Consider the following 19259-nt stretch of genomic DNA (forward strand, 5'->3'; position numbering starts at 1 on the left):
CTTAAAGCTAAACAGAAAATTACTATATGACCCAACAATTCCATTCTTGAGTACACATCCAAAAGATTTGAAAACAAGGACTTAAACAGATACTTGTACACCAGCATCCACAGCAGCATTATTCACAATAGCTAAAAGGTGAAAACAATCCAGTGTCCATCAATAGATGAATGGAGGGGCACCTGGGTGGCTCAGTTGGTTAGGGGTCCAACTCTTGGTTTTGGCTCAGGTCATGATCTTACTGTTCATGAGATTGAGCCCCACATCAGGCTCCACGCTGACAGCACAAAGTCTGCTTGGGATTCTCTCTCTGCCCCTGCCCTGCTCACGCTCTCTTCCTCTCTCTCAAAATAAACAAACTTGAAAAAATAGATGAATAGATAAATGAAATGGGGTATATACATACAATGGAATATTTCTCCGTCATAAAAAAAGAATGAAGTTTTGATACATGCTACAAAATGGATGAACCTTGAAATCATCGTATTAAATGAAATAAGCCAGATGCAGGACAACATTATATGATTCCAGTTATATGAAATACCTAGAATAGGCAAATTCACAGAGATAGGAGATTAGAAGGCAATGGAGAATTATGACTTAATAGTTACCAAGTTTGTTTGGGGTGATGAAAAAGTTTTGTAAGTAGGCAGTGGGGACATGGTTGTGCAACACTGTGAATGTAATTAATGCCACTTAATTCTATACTTAAATATGGTTCAACTAACAAATTTTATGTTATATATATGTGTGTGTGTTCAACCACAATTAAAAAAACATTCTACGATTGGGGCGCCTAGGTGGCTCAGTCAGTTAGATGTCTGACTTCATCTGAGGTCACGATCTTGTGGTTTGTGACTTTGAGCCCTGCATCAGGCTCTGTGCTGACAGCTCAGAGGCTGGAGCCTGCTTCGGATTCTGTCCCTCTCTCTCTCTCTCAAAAATAAACATTAAAAAATTTTTTTGTAAAAAGTTCACGGTCACCTCACAGATTAAAATATAAAAGGAAAATGTGCCCTTATCTAAAAATGGAGAGAACTAAGAACATCCATTAACTAAGATGTCCACCATGGCCACATGGCACACACACACTTTATGTGCATCCTGATGTGATATGATCTATATAATAGTCTTGCTGGAAAATTTGACCAGATCTACAATATGGGATGTTCTATAGTACAAGAACCTGAAAAGCCTGAACTCTTCAAAGGATTCACCATCATTAAGAAAAGAGAGTATTGATATAATAGTTCTAAATTGGGGAAACTATAAAAACACAAGAGCCAAATCCAATGCTTGAAACTTGACTGGATCTGATCTGATCTGGAAGCAAAGGAGCTATATAGGATATGTGGGGAATAATAAAGGAAATTTGACTTATGGACAGAATATAGGATGGTAGTACTGAATTACTGTCTTTAAAAAAAAAAAAAGTTTTTAATGTTTATTTATTTTTGAGAGAGTATGAGTGGGGGAAGGGCAAAGAGCGAGAGAAACAGAATCTGACGCAGGCTCCAGGCTCTGAGTTGTCAGCGCAGAGCCTGATGTGGGGCTCAAACCCACAAACCATGAGATCATGACCTGAGCCAAAGTCGGACACTCAACCAACTGAGCTACCCAGGCGCCCCCTGAATTACTATTGATCTCTCAGTTACAGTAATGATAATATGGTTGTACACAATACTGTGTCTGTGCTTGGAAAATACATGCTGAGGTACTTACAGGTGAAGTATTAAGGAATCTGCCACCTATTTTTGGATGGTTTGGCAAAAGAGAATGTGTGGGAGGAAAGGACGGGAGAGGTGGAGCATTTAGGGTAAGATAACAGATGGGGAATTTAAATGAAGGATATACAGGCTTTCATTGCAGTGTTTCAACGTTACTGGGGGATTAAAAATTTCAAAATAGAAAAAGGAGATTTTTAAAAATTAGAATTCTTCAAATTTTCCTCTTTTCCACTCAGAGTATACATAAGAAAGCTAAATGAGGGGTACCTGGCTGGCTCAGTTGGTACAGCATGCCACTCTTGATCTCAAGGGGTCATGAGTTCAAGCCCCATGTTGGGCGTAGAGCTTACTTAATTTAAAAACAAAAGAAAAGAAAGAGGAAGGAAGAAAGCTAAATGAACAAGGGGGAAAAGATAGCAAATTCAGGCCTTTCCATACCTTCCACGTCATACCAGTGTGCGCCGTTTGTGATCCCATCTTTGAAAGTTTCGTCTTCATCTCCTGGACAATGAGGTGCACCAGTTTTCATTATGGGATGGTTTGATGCATAGGCTTTTGCCAAGTATTTAAAGACTTCATCATCTGAGGTTTTGCTATAGATTCCAGTGGCCTTATGTTCTGGAGAATCATCAAAAGGATAGCTTGCTACCACAGAGCCACCATGCAGATTTCCAGAAAGCACAAACCTTTGAAAACAACCAAATCATGTATCACCAAAAAAAAAAAAAGGCACAGAAAATGCCATGTATTTAAAAATTCTACATCTTTCATAAATGAACTCAGGTATCTCTCTTAGAGACCCAGAAGACAACTCTATCAGCTATTACAAGCAGAACAACCAAAAAAGAAAATGAAAGAAAGCATCATCAATTTAACAAATTTCAGTCCAATGGTTTTTGTAATTCAACTTAACCTCAATCAACTTTTAAGAATTTTCCCACCATTAAAAAATTAGCTGAATCACAGTATAAATTAACGTTTCAGAAGACATCTTATTCAGGGAATTCAAATTTGGCGTTAGGTTGAACAATATGAACTTCCAAGTGTTCAGTCACTTTTTGAGCTACAAAAGTGGCAATTTCATGTAGTTCAACCTAAGACTTGTATTTTGTAACATGTTAACATTGTAGAAAACATGGCTTGTATAAATAAATACTTGTTGAATACATGAGTTACGTTAGTGACTTTCATGATTTTTTATATTTACTATCCAAAAATGTTTCAGGTAGGAAGTCTAATTTAAAACAGGATGTGTTTTGCCTCACTCCAGTTTCACAATATACTGAATACTAAATTCACATTTTCAAAAGAGAAGCCACAGTTGAGAAGACTGGGGGTGGGGAGAACCTGATACAGTGAGCTGCTTTCAGAGAAAAACAATATAGCACATAAAAGATTAGTCCTCCATTGCGTCACCATAGAAGCAGCTCTAAGCCCAATGTTTCTGATTGGCCCATTAAAAAATAAACTGACATGCAGACAGGGCTGCTCCCATAAAAGAAACATTTTTTTTTATGTTTCTACTTCTAAGCGAACCAATTTATAATTTGGTGAAATTTATAGATACTGAAATACTGAAGAACTCCTTTTATGGTGAAAGCTAGAGGCAAAAACATGCTCAAGTCCTATTTATACATTCGTCTCTCATGTAACAGTTTAAACTATTACTGTGAGTACAGATTAAACACTCTCCTCTTGGCCCTCTAAACTGGATTTTCTTGCTTCTGCCTTTTTGTGGCTGAAATGAACTGACCTACAGAAGTTCTATATATAACATTTCATTGCTTCAAAGAAAATCAGATCTATCATATGTCTAATTTGAAAGGTTATTTTAAGTATCATCAATACCATCCCAGAGAATATCAAAAAGTGAAAATTACTGGTAACACAGAATCTGGTCATCAGAAGACAGAACTTAGCCAATGAAAACAGTGATTAAATACTAGAATAGACTATGAAAAGAGACTAGTTAAAAACTAATATAATTATTATTAGCAATCTTCCAGACACCAGAGGATGCCATTTGGAGTAGCAGCAATAGCACAAGGTCTGGAGCCAGGCAAATATGGGGGAGAACATTCAGTCTCCCAGACTTGTCACTAACCAGCAACAAAATACGATCAGAAGTTACTGCCTCTAAACCATTGAACCCCAGTTTCTCTCTCATCTGTAAAATGGGGATTAATGTTACCTGCTTCCCAGGATTGTTATAAGAATTAACACACATACAACACCTTCCAGCACAACAGCTTTATATCCTCTGCTCAACAAATGTTCATTCCTTTGGAGCTATCTAACATCCTAGTGACTAGGGAATCACTGCCTTCAGGCTTTCATTTTATTCCCCACTACCAATGCTAGCCCTTGGGTGACAGAATGATACAGAAACAAAACCTAAGTATATATTCTAACATTCTAATTCCATTCTACCCATCTGGCACCCACTGCTAAGGTATTATCAGTTTACTTTCTGATACGTATGCCTTAAATAATTTAAGTGCTTTTCTCTCCCCCTGTGATTTTGGGAGAGCTACAAGAAGCCTAGCCTAGTTCAGGCATCCATTCAGCAACAAATTTTAAGTGTCAACTATGTGCCAAATGTTCTAGGCCCTAGGGAATACATCAGTGAACAAACATAAAAATGCCCTCATGGCATTCATATTCTAGTAAACTAAAATGGATAACTGCATATTTGAAATAAGTGAAGCATGTTGTTTTAATTGTATATTTTTCAATTAAAACTTTAAAGTCCAAGATTCTTGGGGCACCTGGGTGGTTCAGTCAGTTCGATGTCCAACTTCGGCTCAGGTCATGATCTCACAGTTTGTGAGTTCAAGCCCTGCGTCGGGCTCTGTGCTGACAGCTCAGAGCCTGGAGCCTGCTTCAGATTCTGTGTCTCCCTCTCTCTCTGTCCCTCCCCTGCTTGTGCTCTGACTCTCTCTCTCTCTCTCTCTCAAAAATAAATAAACATTAAAAAAAATTTAAAGTCCAAGATTCTCTATTAAATGCAGTTTTCACTGTTTGGCATTTTTTTTTGCAATGCTTTTCAGAAATATTAAAATGGCCTAACCACGGGGCGCCTGGGTGGCTCAGTCGGTTAAGCGGCCGACTTTGGCTCAGGTCATGGTCTCATGGTCCGTGAGTTCGAGCCCCGCGTCGGGCTCTGTGCTGACAGCTCAGAGCCTGGAGCCTGTTTCAGATTCTGTGTCTCCCTCTCTCTCTGACCCTCCCCCGTTCATGCTCTGTCTCTCTCTGTCTCTCTCTGTCTCAAAAATAAATAAATGTTAAAAAAAAAAAAAAGGCCTAACCAAATACTTGTAGAACAAAATATTTGCAATCTACTTGAGCGATAAAATTCACTTATTAGATCTTCCTCATTTTATTTATGTAGTCTTAAAAGTTTGAATGCTACTCTTATAAGGATTTCAAGACAAAGTGATACCTATTACAGTAGCTAGAAATTTACCGCTTTTAGTCTTTATCAAACCAACTTTGCATGTCAATCCAATTTATTTGAAAGGTATTTTATGGCTCCATTCAAATCATTTAAGTGTTTTTCATACTTGACTTTAGTATCATATATTATTTCTTGCATAAGATTTAAAGTAGCTGCTAAATATAAATATTATAAACAAGAATCTATAGATATTTAAAAGTTAATCTCTAAGTTAACTGTGTTATGCTTTCCGGATAACCCTATAACTTTTAAAAATTAAGAGGACTTGAGTATGATAAACTAAATTCTCAAGATTCAGGAAACTGTACATATAATACAAGCTCCTCAAAAGTAAATTGTACCCACCCCCAGCAATAAGATAATGCTTTTCACAAACATACCAAATAATCATTTATATGCTAATCTCCTATATAAGTCTAAGCAGGTATATTTAATTAAAGAAGCCTAGTGTGCTTTCAAAAATGGGGGTGAAGAAAACTATTAAATCTTTATTTTAATAATGGGGTTAAAACCTTGTATATTTTCCTAAGTATATGTGTCAATTACCAATAATACAAAAATACCTATTGGATGAAGTATAAAGTGAAACAAAGAAAATTCACTTTCTTAAGCAGACGGAAATAAGTGTTAAATTCTTACATATCCAAAACAGCAACAAAAATCTATTTCTAATATAGCTAGGTGAGTAGCATATCAAGAAGTTACTCGGGGCGCCTGTGTGGCTCAGTCGGGTGAGCATCTGACTCTTGATTTCAGCTCAGGTCATGATCGCACAGTTCCTGGGATGGAGCCCTGCATCAGGCTCTGCTCTGTGCTGACAGCACAGAACCAGCTTGGGATTCTCTTTCCCTTTCTCTCTGCCCCTCCCCCTGTGCTAGCACTCTCTCTCTCTCTCAAAATAAATAAACTTTAAAAAAATTACTCAAATGATTTCAGAAAATACACTGAAAAAGGTAATTTTCCCATACAGACTAATGTGTTCAGTTCTTAATTTTCCAATTCATAAAGCTAACTCTAAGCATCATCTCAAATTGTGTGTATGCTTGTGTTTTTCATTTTATTCACATATCTGTGTCCTTTATTATTAATTTACCATTAAAGAGTATGCATTTTGAGTTGATATTTGACAGCTGAAGATGGATGGATGTACTTTTCATGTACACCCTATGTAGGTAGTCACCTACTTTCCCTTCTGATGAGAGTTATGTGTTTGAAACCTGGTTGGGTACGATCAGGATAGTCCATAGCCACAGAACAAAATGACTTTCTGCATAATACCAACAAACACAGATGAACTCAAAATCGTCACAAGCTCCAATCATTGAACTAACCGGCCCAAACCACAACTTATAATTGTTAAATACTGTAATATGAAAAAGTTAACCAGGGAGCAAATTTTTGGCTCCACATTTTAAAGTTTAAAGCTTTTGGTATAGCCTCAAGGTGACTTGCACCAAGGCAAAGCTCATTTTCATTTCTGGTCACCCACTGCAGAACTAACACTGAAGAGAAAAATCTCATCATGGAATTCATATCATATCTGCAAGGGTCATGACGGGGCGTTTTCATTTAAGCAATGCAAACAACGCATTTGATATATCATCTCAGAAAAGCCTCAGCCACCCCAGCTTCTGACAACAAGATATATATATTAAAGTCATGTTTCTTAGATAAATGTTCAGAGATCATGACATGGTTATCTTTAAAAGAAAAAAAAAATCTTCCCAGAATATATGTGAAGTTAAATATCTACAAGGGAGCTCAAAAGGAGGAGTAAAGTCAAAGGTGGAAGATTAAAAAAAAAAAAAGTAGGATTGTCATAATGCCTATGAATTTTCTAGGTCTGCTATACGTATTGAAATCTTGTAGAAGCGAGGATTCCCACAGAGAAACTTCTCTGTTCATTATTACCTTTATTGTATCTGTCACTTAGAAATCTTCAAATCAAGACGGCAAGTAACTGTTTATTCACAAGCCTTATGAAAGACACAAAAATGGGGATGTGCTGGCAAAGCTGATGCTTGAAAAGGGAAGAAGTACATGCTCACTCCAGACATTATTCCATCTGGAGTAAGTTCTCTCTCCTTTTATTCCTCCCCTCCTCCTTTTTGCTGAAAATCCTACTCATCTCTCAAGACGCAGTTCAAGTTCTACCTCTTCCACAGAGGATCCTTATTATTGCAGCCCACACACATTTTGCCAGTAGGAACAATTCCTGTAAAGTTTAACTGGGTATATAAACACACCTCATATGTATTTATAATATTCTCTTGTTACACACTATTTTCTTGAGGTCCTCATGCTTTTAATTTTTTACATCCCACATAGTGCTTAATAACACTTATGGTATGTATTAAATGTGACAATTAGCCATTCAGCCCTGGCCCACTAATAGTGTGCGAAGAGCATCAGAAACCTTCCAGAGAGTCTAAAATGAAGCAGCTCACAGATGAAGATACCAGCTCTGTGCAAGTTCTCCAGCCATAGCCATATGCTCCCTAGCTGAGTCAGAGGTAAAGACTGGAAGAGGACCAGTTTCTGTCAAATAACCAAGAAGACCCAGGGAGTGTCATTTATCATTATTGGGCTACAGTCTCCCTCTATAGCTGTTAAAAGCACTGACAAAGAGTCAAAGAATCTAAGTCCCAGCTACACTTCCCACCATAGAAATTAACCAATCTGACCCTCAATTTCCTCTATATGCAAAACAGGGATTTTAATGATGTCTATTGCATGAGGTTGTGGCCAACATAAAGTGAGATCATGCAGCCCAGGGAAAGAGCTTACTTAGCAGGGTGCCCACAGCAGTAACAGCAATAGCGACAGCTTATCTATAAAATGAGTGAGCTGACCTAAGTTATCCTTAAGTTCTCTTCTATTGCTCATATTCTATGGTCTTGTGACAACACGGACCAGAATGTCAGAAAGGAGTCTCTCTTCCAGCCAAAGAGCTCTTTGCGTTGAACAAATGACAGCCTCTAGACAGCGCTTCTTGGACTATTAGCGAGATAAGAGGCTAAGCGGCCTGGGCCCTGTCCAGGTTACGGCGTGTCGCTCTCCACCTTCACTACCCCGGTCCCTTAGGCCTGCAAGCACTGTTTGAGTGTCTACTGAGTGCCCGCCCCAGCCCCTGCCCGTGGAGGCCCACGTGGATGGGGGTGGGAGGAGAAGGTTCACGACACTCACTTGTTCCTGCGGATCCAGTCCATGAGGGCGCGCACCTCTGGCACTTCATCCAGGGCAGGGGGCTCGCCGGTGCTGAACTGGTCGGGAAAGCTGCGGTTGAGGTCACGACCGCGACTGTTGTCGCGACCGCTGGCCCCGGGGGGGCCACTGTCGCTGAGACCGCAGTCGCCCTCGTGGGCGCGCTCAAAGCCGTCGGGGTTGAGGCTGGGCAGCACGTACACGTCGGTGGTGTTGAGCAGGCGGACGATGCGCGGGTCTCCGCGGCGGTAGCCAGCCGCCAGCTCGCGGGCTAGGTAGATCAGCACCTGGCGCGACACGGTCTCGTCGCCGTGCATATTGCCCACCAGCTTCACCTGCGGCCGGCCCGGCAGGAGCGGCCCCGCCGCGTCGGGCCCCGCTTCGCCGTCAGGAGGCGGCGGCCCCAGGCCGGCGGTGAGGCGCAGCACCCACAGAGGCCGGCCCTCCACCGAGTTGCCGATGCTGAAGAGGCGCGCCAGGCCCGGGGGCCCCGCGGCCGCCGCCTCCCTCAGCGCCGAGCCCAGCTCCTCTTCGTGGTAGTAGCGGTCGAACTGGCCCTCGTCCGCCTCGGCGCCAGCGCTGGTCGTCGTTGTCGTCGCCTCCGCCTTCTTGATGTGCGCTGCCCGGGCCGGGTTCCGCAGCAGCAGCAGGAGCAGGCACAGCAGAAGCGGGAGGCGCCCCGGCCGCCAGGGCGGCCGCGCGTCCCAGCCGCTCGCCATCTTCCAGCAGCGCCGCTAACCCCGGCTCCGCTCCCGCAGCTCCGGGCTCCGGGAGGCAGGGGCCCGCCGGATCCCCTCCGCGCCTAGCAACCCCCTCCCGCCCTCCGGCCGCAGCCAATCGTGGACGGGCCTTCTGCGGCGTCACGCAGCGGGCGGGGTTTTCCTTAAAGCCCCAGATCCCCCTCTGGGCGTGCCTTCCTCTCGTCCCGGACGAGTTTGGTCGCTCTCTTCCTTCCCTAAGATTCCTCTCGCTCGCTTTCCCTCCTCCGCGTTTCCTCTTCTGCGTTTACTCCGCTTTTCCTCTATTCGTCCGATCTCTCCTTTATGGCTTACCCCTTAAATTCTCACCCGCTTTTCTCTGAGTACTCTTATTAGTTCCTTTCCCATCTTTGTTGCAGCTATCTCCCGCTGCGCTTTAACGCTTAGAACCGAGAATCGAAAGAATCAAAAGGTTCCAAAGAATCAAAGGACTCAAAAAAAAAAAAAAAAAATCAAAAGGTTCGAAAGAATCAACCTTTTAAGAGCCGAAGGACGCCTTAGCTCTTTCCACCCTGCACGCTTTCCAACGGAGCCGCCCTGCCTTGGCTTGAGCCCGGTGCCCTGTAAGCTGTTGAAGACAGTGGGACACTTGAAGCTCACCTCACAAAGCAGTCCGTTCCAGTTTTTAGTTTCTGTGTTGACAGGAGGTGTCTCCTTTATGTTTAATGGAAATCTGCTAGGTAGTAGGCTCTCTTTGTGTTAATGTGTAATAATGCATAATGTATATTTTGTCTTTTGGTGTCACTCCAGGCTATTTCGCTGCCACTAATTCTTGTGTGTGCTGGTGTCAGCCCTCAGTACGCAGATTTCATTTCATAGTTCACTTTCTCACCTCTCACACTTATTCCTGAACAAGTTATTTGTTTAACCGTGGCCTTAGAATGACATTTTCAAAGCAGCAGGTATGACATTTCTGGAAACGCTTGGTGAGTATAATTCCTGAACTCCTTAAGGTTTTGTCAAAGCTGGCAAATAATACGGTTTTTATCGTTTAGAGAAAGGGCCTTTTAAACTGGTCTTTAAAATAAGCTTCAGGGGCGCCTGGGTGGCTCAGTCGGTTGAGCGACCGACTTCAGCTCAGGTCACGATCTCACGGTTCGTGAGTGCGAGCCCCGTGTCGGGCTCTGGGCTGATGGCTCAGAGCCTGGAGCCTGCTTCCGATTCTGTGTCTGCCTCTCTCTCCGCCCCTCCCCCGCTCATGCTCTGTCTCTCTCTGTCTCAAAAATAAATAAACATTAAAAAAAACATTTTTTTTAAATAAGCTTCAGTCACTTTAGCTTGAAGAAACATAAAACCTCACAATTCTTTTATCAAGTGTGAAATTCTACTCATCTAACAACATAATTGCAATAAGTGTTGTATTTCCTTCTTTCAGAGCCAGGCATTTCAAGGCCCTTTCTTGAACTCTGATTGAACACTAATATGACCAGTGAAGAATTAGTTCATTCCTTTGTCAAATATTTATTGAGTAACTACTGTATGGCAGAGCTAGGTCCTGGTAAGATAGAGATCGGATACAGTTTGTGATAGTGCTACAATAGAGATATTCAGGTGAGGGAAATCTCATTCAACCTGGGGAGGAGAAAAGGAGAAGAGAAGCTGGAAGGGAGAGGAGGAATTCTGGACAGCAGGAAGAGCAAGCCCAGAAAGCTGCAAGGCTTGAGAGCAAATACTGCATGTTCTGAGGACTGCATGCAGATCAAGATTACTGATCTGAAGGCACTCACAGGTGTGGAGGTGACCTGACAGGATGCAGGCCAGAGAAGCAGGACCAGAACCCGAATAGCCTCACAAGCTAGGCTCTGGGGAGCATTTAATCCAGAAGACCATGGTGAGCCACTGATGGATTTTAAACTAGATGGATTTTAATTTGGAAAAATCGCCTTCACAGTAACACAGAGAATGGAGTGGGAGGCCTAAGACTCTGAGACCGAGAAACCTGTAAGAAAGATATAATCCAAGAAGATGTGATGAAGCTCTTAACCTTTCAAGGGCAGTGCCAGTGGAGGTGGAGAGAAGGAAATGGATTCGAAAGACCTTCAGGAGAGAAAGTATACAGGATCTGGGGACAGAGAGAGAGGATTGTAGGCTGACTTCAAGTTACAGCCTAAGCAACCTGGCAGGTGTTCGCCAAGATACAGGACAGGAGAAAGTGCAGGCTTAGGTGAAGATAATGAGTTTAGCACAGTCGCTGTGACCGGTCCTGTGAATGCCTCTTTCTCCTCCACGCCCCATTTGGTTTAGTCCACATCACGCACAGCAGCTGCGACTTGGGAACATAAGCCCCAACTCTGTACAAAGACCACTTCCCCCTGGGGAGTGCTTAATCATTACACTATGCACTTTTACAATAATCCAAATCAAAGAAGCCCCAGGGGACATGTTAACCTCTAATCAAATATTTCCTTTTCTACTATTTTCACTCTCCTTTGAAACCTCTTCCTGCCACCTCACTCTGGTAGCCTCACCTAGTGTGGCAGACTTGAAATGTAAATAAACAAGCCTGAGTGCAAGACAATGTGATGTAACTTGAGTCAGCGCCCTTCCAGGAATCCCCAGGCCTCTTTCAGGTCTGGAGCCCCCATTCTAATCAGGTACCCTATGCCAGAAGTTAGAAGTGAAACTCAAAGCTCCTAACCCTGGCCACTGCTCACTGGAGAGGAAACCTCCAGCTAGATACCTCCAGCTGTCCCAGAGAAGTCTTGAACCTTGTGACAGGTGTCCCTTTCCTCCTCCCCAACAAGGAGAGTCTTGGCCTCACAAATGAGGAAACTGAGGAAAAGCTTGAAGGTGAAAAGGCTTCCTGTTCACAGAAGCAGAGCAGTAATGACCTGGATTTTTAAAAGCAAGGCAGAGCCATTGGATAGCCTTGTTGACTTTGGTAACTACTTTCTTGAAAAGACTTAAAAGTAACTGAAGCACAGCATAGACCATGAATTTGTAAATGTCACATTATTTGGCACAAACATCCATATACATACAAATTCAGCTTGATAAATATTTATGGAACACCCATTCTAGTGAAAGGTCTGCTTTGCTGGGTGCAGGAGGACTGGAAGCTGAATAAGAGATTCTCCTCCCCCTGGAGGTCAGAGTCTAGTGAGGGAGATAGAGCATAGCCAGGACAGGATATGTCCACAGGGCCAGAGCTAAAGGCACTGTGCTTAGCCCTTTTCATTTGTTGACACATTTAATCCTCACAGCCATCCTGAGGTAGGTGCTATCATCATTCCCATTTCAAAGATAAAAAGACTGAGGCACAAGGTCTTACAGCTGGCAAGCCACAGATCCAGGACTCGAACCCAGGGAGTCTGGCCTCAGAGTCTCTCTGTTTAATCTCTATAATAAAACTGCTTTTTTGTAGTGAACTAAAAAAACAAAACAAAACAAAACAAAACAAACAAACAAACAAACCCCCTGCTATTGGAACACAGGAAAAGACAACTAATTGTGATGAATCAGAGAAATTTTTACCGATACCACCAGATCATGAGCTTTGGCATCAGAACCGAGTTCAAATCCTAAGTCAACCATTTTCTAGCTGTTTTAACTTAAGGAAATTTATTTCATTTTTCTAATAATTAAATGAGATAATACATGTATAATATTTATGTCATATTTGCATATTACAAGCTTTCAGAAATCATTATTTTTGTTTATTTTTTTAATAATAAGAAGAATTCTAAAATAGGAAAAAAAAGTGGAGAAAAGGTCACTCCAGGCAAAATGACCAGCAAGGGTAGAGGGATAGAGGCAGGTGGTGAATGGTGGGAGGAGGACTACGATGACAACAATTTCACAAGCTAGTGAGAGTGACCAGGTAGATGGCCTTGCTATTATCTAAGACAAGAAAGGCAGAAGAAAATCTCCTTGAGATGAGGACTAAATTGGGTTGACCATTGTTTAGCAATGCACAGGTTCCTCGTGATGTTTATAAGAGCAGTCATGGCGCAATGGTTCAGGGAAAACCAGAATGGAGTGGCATCAAGAAAGACTAGAAGATGATGAGGTAGAGCTGGTGAAGTAATTCTTTTGAAGAGTCCTGTTATAAAAGAAAGTAGAAAATTGGGACTAAGCTGGAAGGGGGCACAAGGCCAACAGAGTTTTTTGGGTTTGGGTTTGTTTTTTTGTTTTTAAGATGGGAGAAATCATAGTTTGTTTGTGTACTGATGGGAATGATCTCATAAAGAGATTTGATGATGCGTTAGAGAAGGTGGAGAATTGCTGGAGCCATGGGATCTAATCCACCAGTGGAAGGGCTGGCCTTAAGTAGGAGCACAGACACTTCATCCGTAGACACGAATGGAAAGGCAGAATATTTGGGCATAGGTACAATTAAGTGGGTAGGCGAGGTGTTGGGAGCTGGTGGATGTTCTCTGATTGCTTCTATTTTCTAATGAAATGGGAAATAAGACCATTAGCCAAGAGTAAGGATGTTATAGTAGATGTCAGAAGTTTGAGAAAAGAGAGAAAGGTATGAAATAATCCTCTCAAAGAGTGGGAGAGAGAAATGGAGAGTAATAATAGTTTTCAGTCATTGACACTTAATAGGAACTGGCTGTTTTTAAACGCATCCTCTAGACCTGAAAGCTAATGGGACATGGAACAGAAGGGTTTGTTCGTTTGTTTGTTTGTTTGGTTGGTTGGTTGGTTGGTTGGTTTTTTGATAAGGAGATTGTCTGGGAGCCTGAAAGGTATAATTAGAGCCCAAAGAATTGGGTTCTGAAAAGCCAGCTTGAGGGGATGTGAGATTCCTGAGAAGATAAACAGAGATGAGGGCAAGACTGGATCACAGTTAAATTCTCCATTTCATTTGAATTTTGCTCCATGCCCAGGTCCCCCCTAGTGTTAACTTACCCAAACAAGTGACCACTTGCTCTTCGTCATCTCTGCAAAAGAAAGTCAATCCAAGAAACTTGCAGTCCAAGAACCACTAGTAAGAGATCAAGTCATCTCATTCTGACCAAAAGCAACCATCTGAAAGCAAATTGGGGATTTGAAACATACCGTGTCAGTCACAGTTTGCATAATAATACCTCCTTACATGTGATTTCTCACGTACATATGTTATCTTGCTCACAACTCTGAGGGGTACCAAGGTTGCCTACAAAGATTCTAGCTTTAAGCTGTCACTAACCAGCTCAGACAAGTCACACAGCTAGACACAGGGCAGAGCTGGGAACTCCAGCCCTACCTGCAAAATCTTTCCAGAGCTCCTGCCGTCACACCCCGGGACTCATTGCGCTTAACTCACTCTGAGCTGTATGTGTATGCTGTGTGCACATCTAACTTATAATGAGAAAGACTGAAAGAAATGAGCAACCAAGACTAAAACAGAAGTAGAAATGTACGTTGGTGAAAACTCTTTAAAGAATGTGGAAATAATCTTAAGGTGTTAGTGATCAATAACAAAGAAATGAATGCTTTATTCAGGTGACCAGACACATGGTTAGTGCCTATGGGAGAAGAAACTGAAGAATTAACTGAGGCCCACAGAGACAACATTCATCTAGAGAAGAATTAGAGAAACCGACAAAAAGTTGTCTATAGGTGACAGGGATGATAAAGACATGAAGCAATATCCAATTAGAATTTTCACAAATTTGCTGACATGTTCTAAGTAGCAAAACACAAGAATGGCTTAATTTCTGAAGAGCAATTTTTAAAAATGGAATGAAGTCTCAAGGTGGGTGAATCAAAGGAATTTTCAAGGGATTTGACCACATCAGTTCTTGCAGGTGCTGTTGGTTCCCTGCCCAGATTCTCTGTACCAAGCCAGCATACCCCTTCCCTAGCTGCTGTTACACCTGCACCCTTTTCTGGAAGATTTCCTTTAGCTGACAGGAGATGCTTTGCCCAGAAATCCCTGCCAAGTTACACACACTGCCTGTATGCACGCCCCCTCCTCGCTCCGCTCTCCCACTAGACTCGTCCTACTGTTTCACAGATACAGGGTGCCTTGTCTCTGGATGGGAGAAACTTTGGAGCAATTTATGCTCCAGAGCTCTCTGTGGAATCAGGCTGAGGTAAGAGTTCTTTCATCTCTACTTAGCTTCTTCCCCTATCATGCTTCCTTTAATCCCTTGTAGGTTTCTCCTGAGGGCACTTCCTCAATAAATCATTCATCCAAGAACCCCTGTCTCAGACTGTGCTTCTAGAAAACCTGCCTTAAGCCAGTCGGATCGGATGTAACTCCACAGTATGTCTCTCTATGGATTAGATAGAACACATTTTGCTTTATGTTTTTGTTGTTGTTTGCTGTTTGTTTTTGTTTTCATAAAGTTTGCTGTTGCTTCCTTGGGGTCTGTATCTTTCCAGGCCAAAGAGAAATGAAAGATGTTTATTGAAATCTCTTCTAAAATTTGCCCTTGGTTAGGTAAGCCTCTTCTTAAAATTTTAGTTAGGCCTGTTTCTAGGGCAGAGATAAGCTGTTGTCCAGTCACGAGGCTATGACAGTGATTTTGATCTGTATTGCCAAAAAATTCACTATCAGCCAGCACCAAAGGCAGAGAGGGAGGGAAGCAAGTATCAAACACTTTCAGTTATACATATCAGAAAACCTGACCATTCTAACTTGAATAATAAATGGAATTTATTGGCTCGGATAACTGAGAAGTCCAAAGGAGAAGTTTGGAGTCAGTCATTGCTTTTAACCCTGTGACTAAATAGTCGCCACGCACCTGCCTTCTACAGTGTTCACTTTAGTCTAAGTTTGACTCCACTTGTGGTCCCAAGAGAGCTCCCTGAAGCTCCCCAAAGCACACGCTTTCTCATTCATACTCAGCAAGAAACAGAGGATGCCCTTGTCCTATTAATATTGCTGAGTTTCACTTGGATTGGCTCAGCTTAGGTCACATGCCTACCCGTGAACCAATCACTACAGGGAAGATGGCGTATAATGATTGGCTTAGTTTAGGATACGAACGCCAGGGATGGAATCTGATCCCCAAGAATTGCATGGATCTTCACCGGGAAATCAGGGCCTATGGCAAAAGGTAAGTGGAGAATGGGAGCTGGGAAGACAACCAATCTATACCCACCTGCTTCACCAGACTAGCAGCAGAATATTTTATTCACTCTACATTTATGACATGTATCTGTGTGCCCTGTTCTGGCACGAGGGGTGGGGTGTGGGGCCGTGTTACTGTGCATGAGAGGAAAGGAAGAAGGAAGAGAAAGTGCTGCAATGAAGTGAAATAAGCAACATGGTGAAATAAGTAAGAAATAGGTGAATAAGTAACTATGTATGCACACGGTGATGATAACTAATACCTACCTGGGCCTTAGAGCTTCCAGTATGCTTATCATACAGTTTGTTTGCTAATCCTCACAATTTGAAGAGGGACATTTGTCCTTATTTCTGGCTGCCCTGTATCTGAACCTCCTCCCTTATTTTAGGGAATCCTCCACCTTATGAGTCTTAGTGGGAGGCAGGACCTTCTCTCACTACACAGGGTGAAAATGCCAGGATGTGGGCACACACCCTAGGTTTGGCCAAACAGGTGAACCCATGACCAGCTTTGAATTGTGACACGAGGAGGCGGAGACTATGGGAAACTCGTTTTGGTTGTACTGGAGCAAGGGTGGCAGCAACCTGTAGTTTCCATGCAACAGAGCAAACAGGTCCCTCCCCCACCCCGCCACTCTGAGCGCCAGCAGTAGTGGCCGCGGTGACAATGGTATGTGGTGATGGTAGCAGCAATCCCCTAAATTTGACTGTTTGCTTTGGGGTATTGTTCCCTGCTGGGTATAATCTCTGGTTTTCCAACCCTCCTAGCAATTCCGTGGACCAACCAATATCCTTTAAATAAATTCATCTTCAACCAGAATCAGTTTTGTGGCTGCAGCTTATTGAAATACAACCTTTTGGGGTCAGGGTTTTTTTTTTTTTTACTTAAAAAAATTTTTTTAATGCTTATTTATTTTTGAGAGAGACAGAGACAGAATGCGAGTGGGTTAGGGGCAGAGAGAGAGGGAGACACAGAATCTGAAGCAGGCTCCAGACTCCGAGCTGTCAGGACAGAGCCCGGTGCGGGGCTTGAACTCACAAACTGTGAGATCATGACCTGAGCCGAATTCGGACGCTCAACCGACTGAGCCACCCAGGCACCCCTGGGGTCAGTTTTATCATCCTCATTTTTCAGGTGAGAATATACAGGCTCTGAAAAAGTAAGTAACCAGTGCTGAGGATCACATTATCTTCCAGCTTGTTTTTTCGGTACATGCCTCATTCGTAGGTAATGGAGAAACTGGGAAAGGCCCCTTCAGTTCCCAAACAGTCCTACCCTCTCCCCGTATGTCTAGGGCCTAAAATGTACCATTAGAGATGGGTTCCTCGAAATCTGAAAGGCTTTTCACAGACATGCATGGCAGGGATCTTGTGATCTTAGCTGAGACCAGGGATGGGACAGGAAAGGTGGGGATTCTTACCTTAGAGAGGATTGTCTAACAGCTGCTTGAGAGTGGGGCCCATGAGAATGGATATGGGTGGGTGGCACAGGAGAAGGAGAGAAATACTAAAAGAAGAATAAGGTTGCCATGTGACTGGAGCCAAAAACAGAATTTGCCCCCACATTTCTTTATATATATATATATATATATATATATATATATATATATATATTATGTTTATTTCTGAGAAAGAGAGAGAGTCACAGAGGGGGTGACAGAGGATCCAAACTCTGTGCTGACAGCAGAGAGCCCCATGTGGAGCTTGATCTCACAAACCGTAAGATCATGACCCGAGCCAAAGTTGGGTGCTTAACTGACTGAGCCACCCAGGCATCCCTGCCCCTGCATTTCTATGGAGGATCTTTGGCTTGTCTGCTTAGTCTGCCTGGGTAAAGCCTGGAGGTGTCTTGGGGCGCCTGGGTGGCTCAGTCAGTTAAGCGTCCAACTTCGGCTCAGGTCATGATCTCACGGTCTGTGAGTTCAAGCCCTGCGTTGGGCTCTGTGCTGACAGCTCAGAGCCTGGAGCCTGCTTTGGATTCTGTCTCCCTCTCTCTCTGCGCCTCTCCCGTTCGTGCTCTGTCTCTCTCTGTCTCAAAAATAAATAAACATTAAAAAAAAAAAAAAAAGAGTGGTGATGTCAGCAGGGGAAGCCCCAGGGAAGACAGGATTATTTGCTACTGATGGCTCTCAACCCTGGACACCTTTTAAAATCACCCAGGGAGGGGTGCCTGGGCGACTCAGTGGGTTGAGCGTCCGACTTCAGCTCAGGTCATGATCTCACAGCTCGTGAGTTGGAGCCCCGCGTCAGGCTCTGTGCTGACAGCTCAGAGCCTGGAGCCTGCTTTGGAGTCTGTGTCTCCCTGTCTCTCTGCCCTTTTCCCGCTCATGCTCTGTCTCTTTCCCTGTCAAAAATAAACATTAAAAAAAAAAAGAAATCTTTTAAAATACTACCACCCTGCATCCCCTGAGAGGGGGGAGGGTAATAAAGGGTGGGTATGAGGGTGGAGGAGTCTCAGAGAGAAAAGGAAGATTGGAGGAAGCTCTTAAGAAGTGAGACTTTTAGGGGCAACTGGGTGGTGCAGTTGGTTAAGCATCTGACTCTTGATCTTGGCTCAGGTCATGATCTCATGGTTCATCTCATGTGCTGACATCATGGAGCCTCCTTGAGATTCTCTCTCTTCCTCTCTCTCTGCCCCACTCACATGCTCACGGGTGCACATGCTCTGTCTCTCTCTCTCTCTCAAAATAAATAAATTAACTTAAAAAAAAATGAAGAAGTGGACTTGAAGAGAGAGAATGTGCTTTGTAATAGTAAGGTAAGTTAACCATACTTTACTTTTCAAGGCTTTTATGGGAGTTGGATTTGGATTTCTTTTGGATGTGATTCTGTGCTGAGACAGGGCTAAATACAGCCTAGTTTTATTTGGGTTATACCCTATACCTATTTTACAAGTTTGCCCAAGGCTGGCCCTTGATTCTAGCCACACATTCAAATGGGACTAAGTGCTCCCTTGCCCAGATGTGGTAAGGTATGCCTGAATCCAAAGATATCCTCCAAAAAAAGAGCAAGTAACTGAGACTGTGCACTCTTGCATAAAGCCTCAGAGCACAACTCACACCCCCTTACCAGAAAAGTATTCAGTTACCAGGGATGCTCTGGCA

At 43.0% G+C, this 19259-nt stretch overlaps 1 protein-coding gene across 1 annotated transcript in view; it reads right to left on the reverse strand.

The window, feature by feature from the left end:
• The window catches only part of CPD (carboxypeptidase D), an 81161-nt gene extending 72000 nt beyond the window's left edge, over positions 1-9161 (reverse strand). Inside the window, exons 1-2 of the mRNA XM_015534877.2 lie at positions 8371-9161; positions 2166-2413 (exon numbers count right to left, since the gene is read on the reverse strand). Of these exons, the coding sequence (XP_015390363.2) occupies positions 2166-2413; positions 8371-9107 (985 nt within the window). The 5' untranslated portion in view covers positions 9108-9161. The remainder of the gene's footprint in view (positions 1-2165; positions 2414-8370) is intronic.
• Between the last annotated feature and the right edge of the window lie 10098 nt (positions 9162-19259).

This window comes from Panthera tigris, chromosome E1 (genome assembly GCF_018350195.1).
Source record: "Panthera tigris isolate Pti1 chromosome E1, P.tigris_Pti1_mat1.1, whole genome shotgun sequence".
NCBI classification, from domain to species: domain Eukaryota; kingdom Metazoa; phylum Chordata; class Mammalia; order Carnivora; family Felidae; genus Panthera; species Panthera tigris.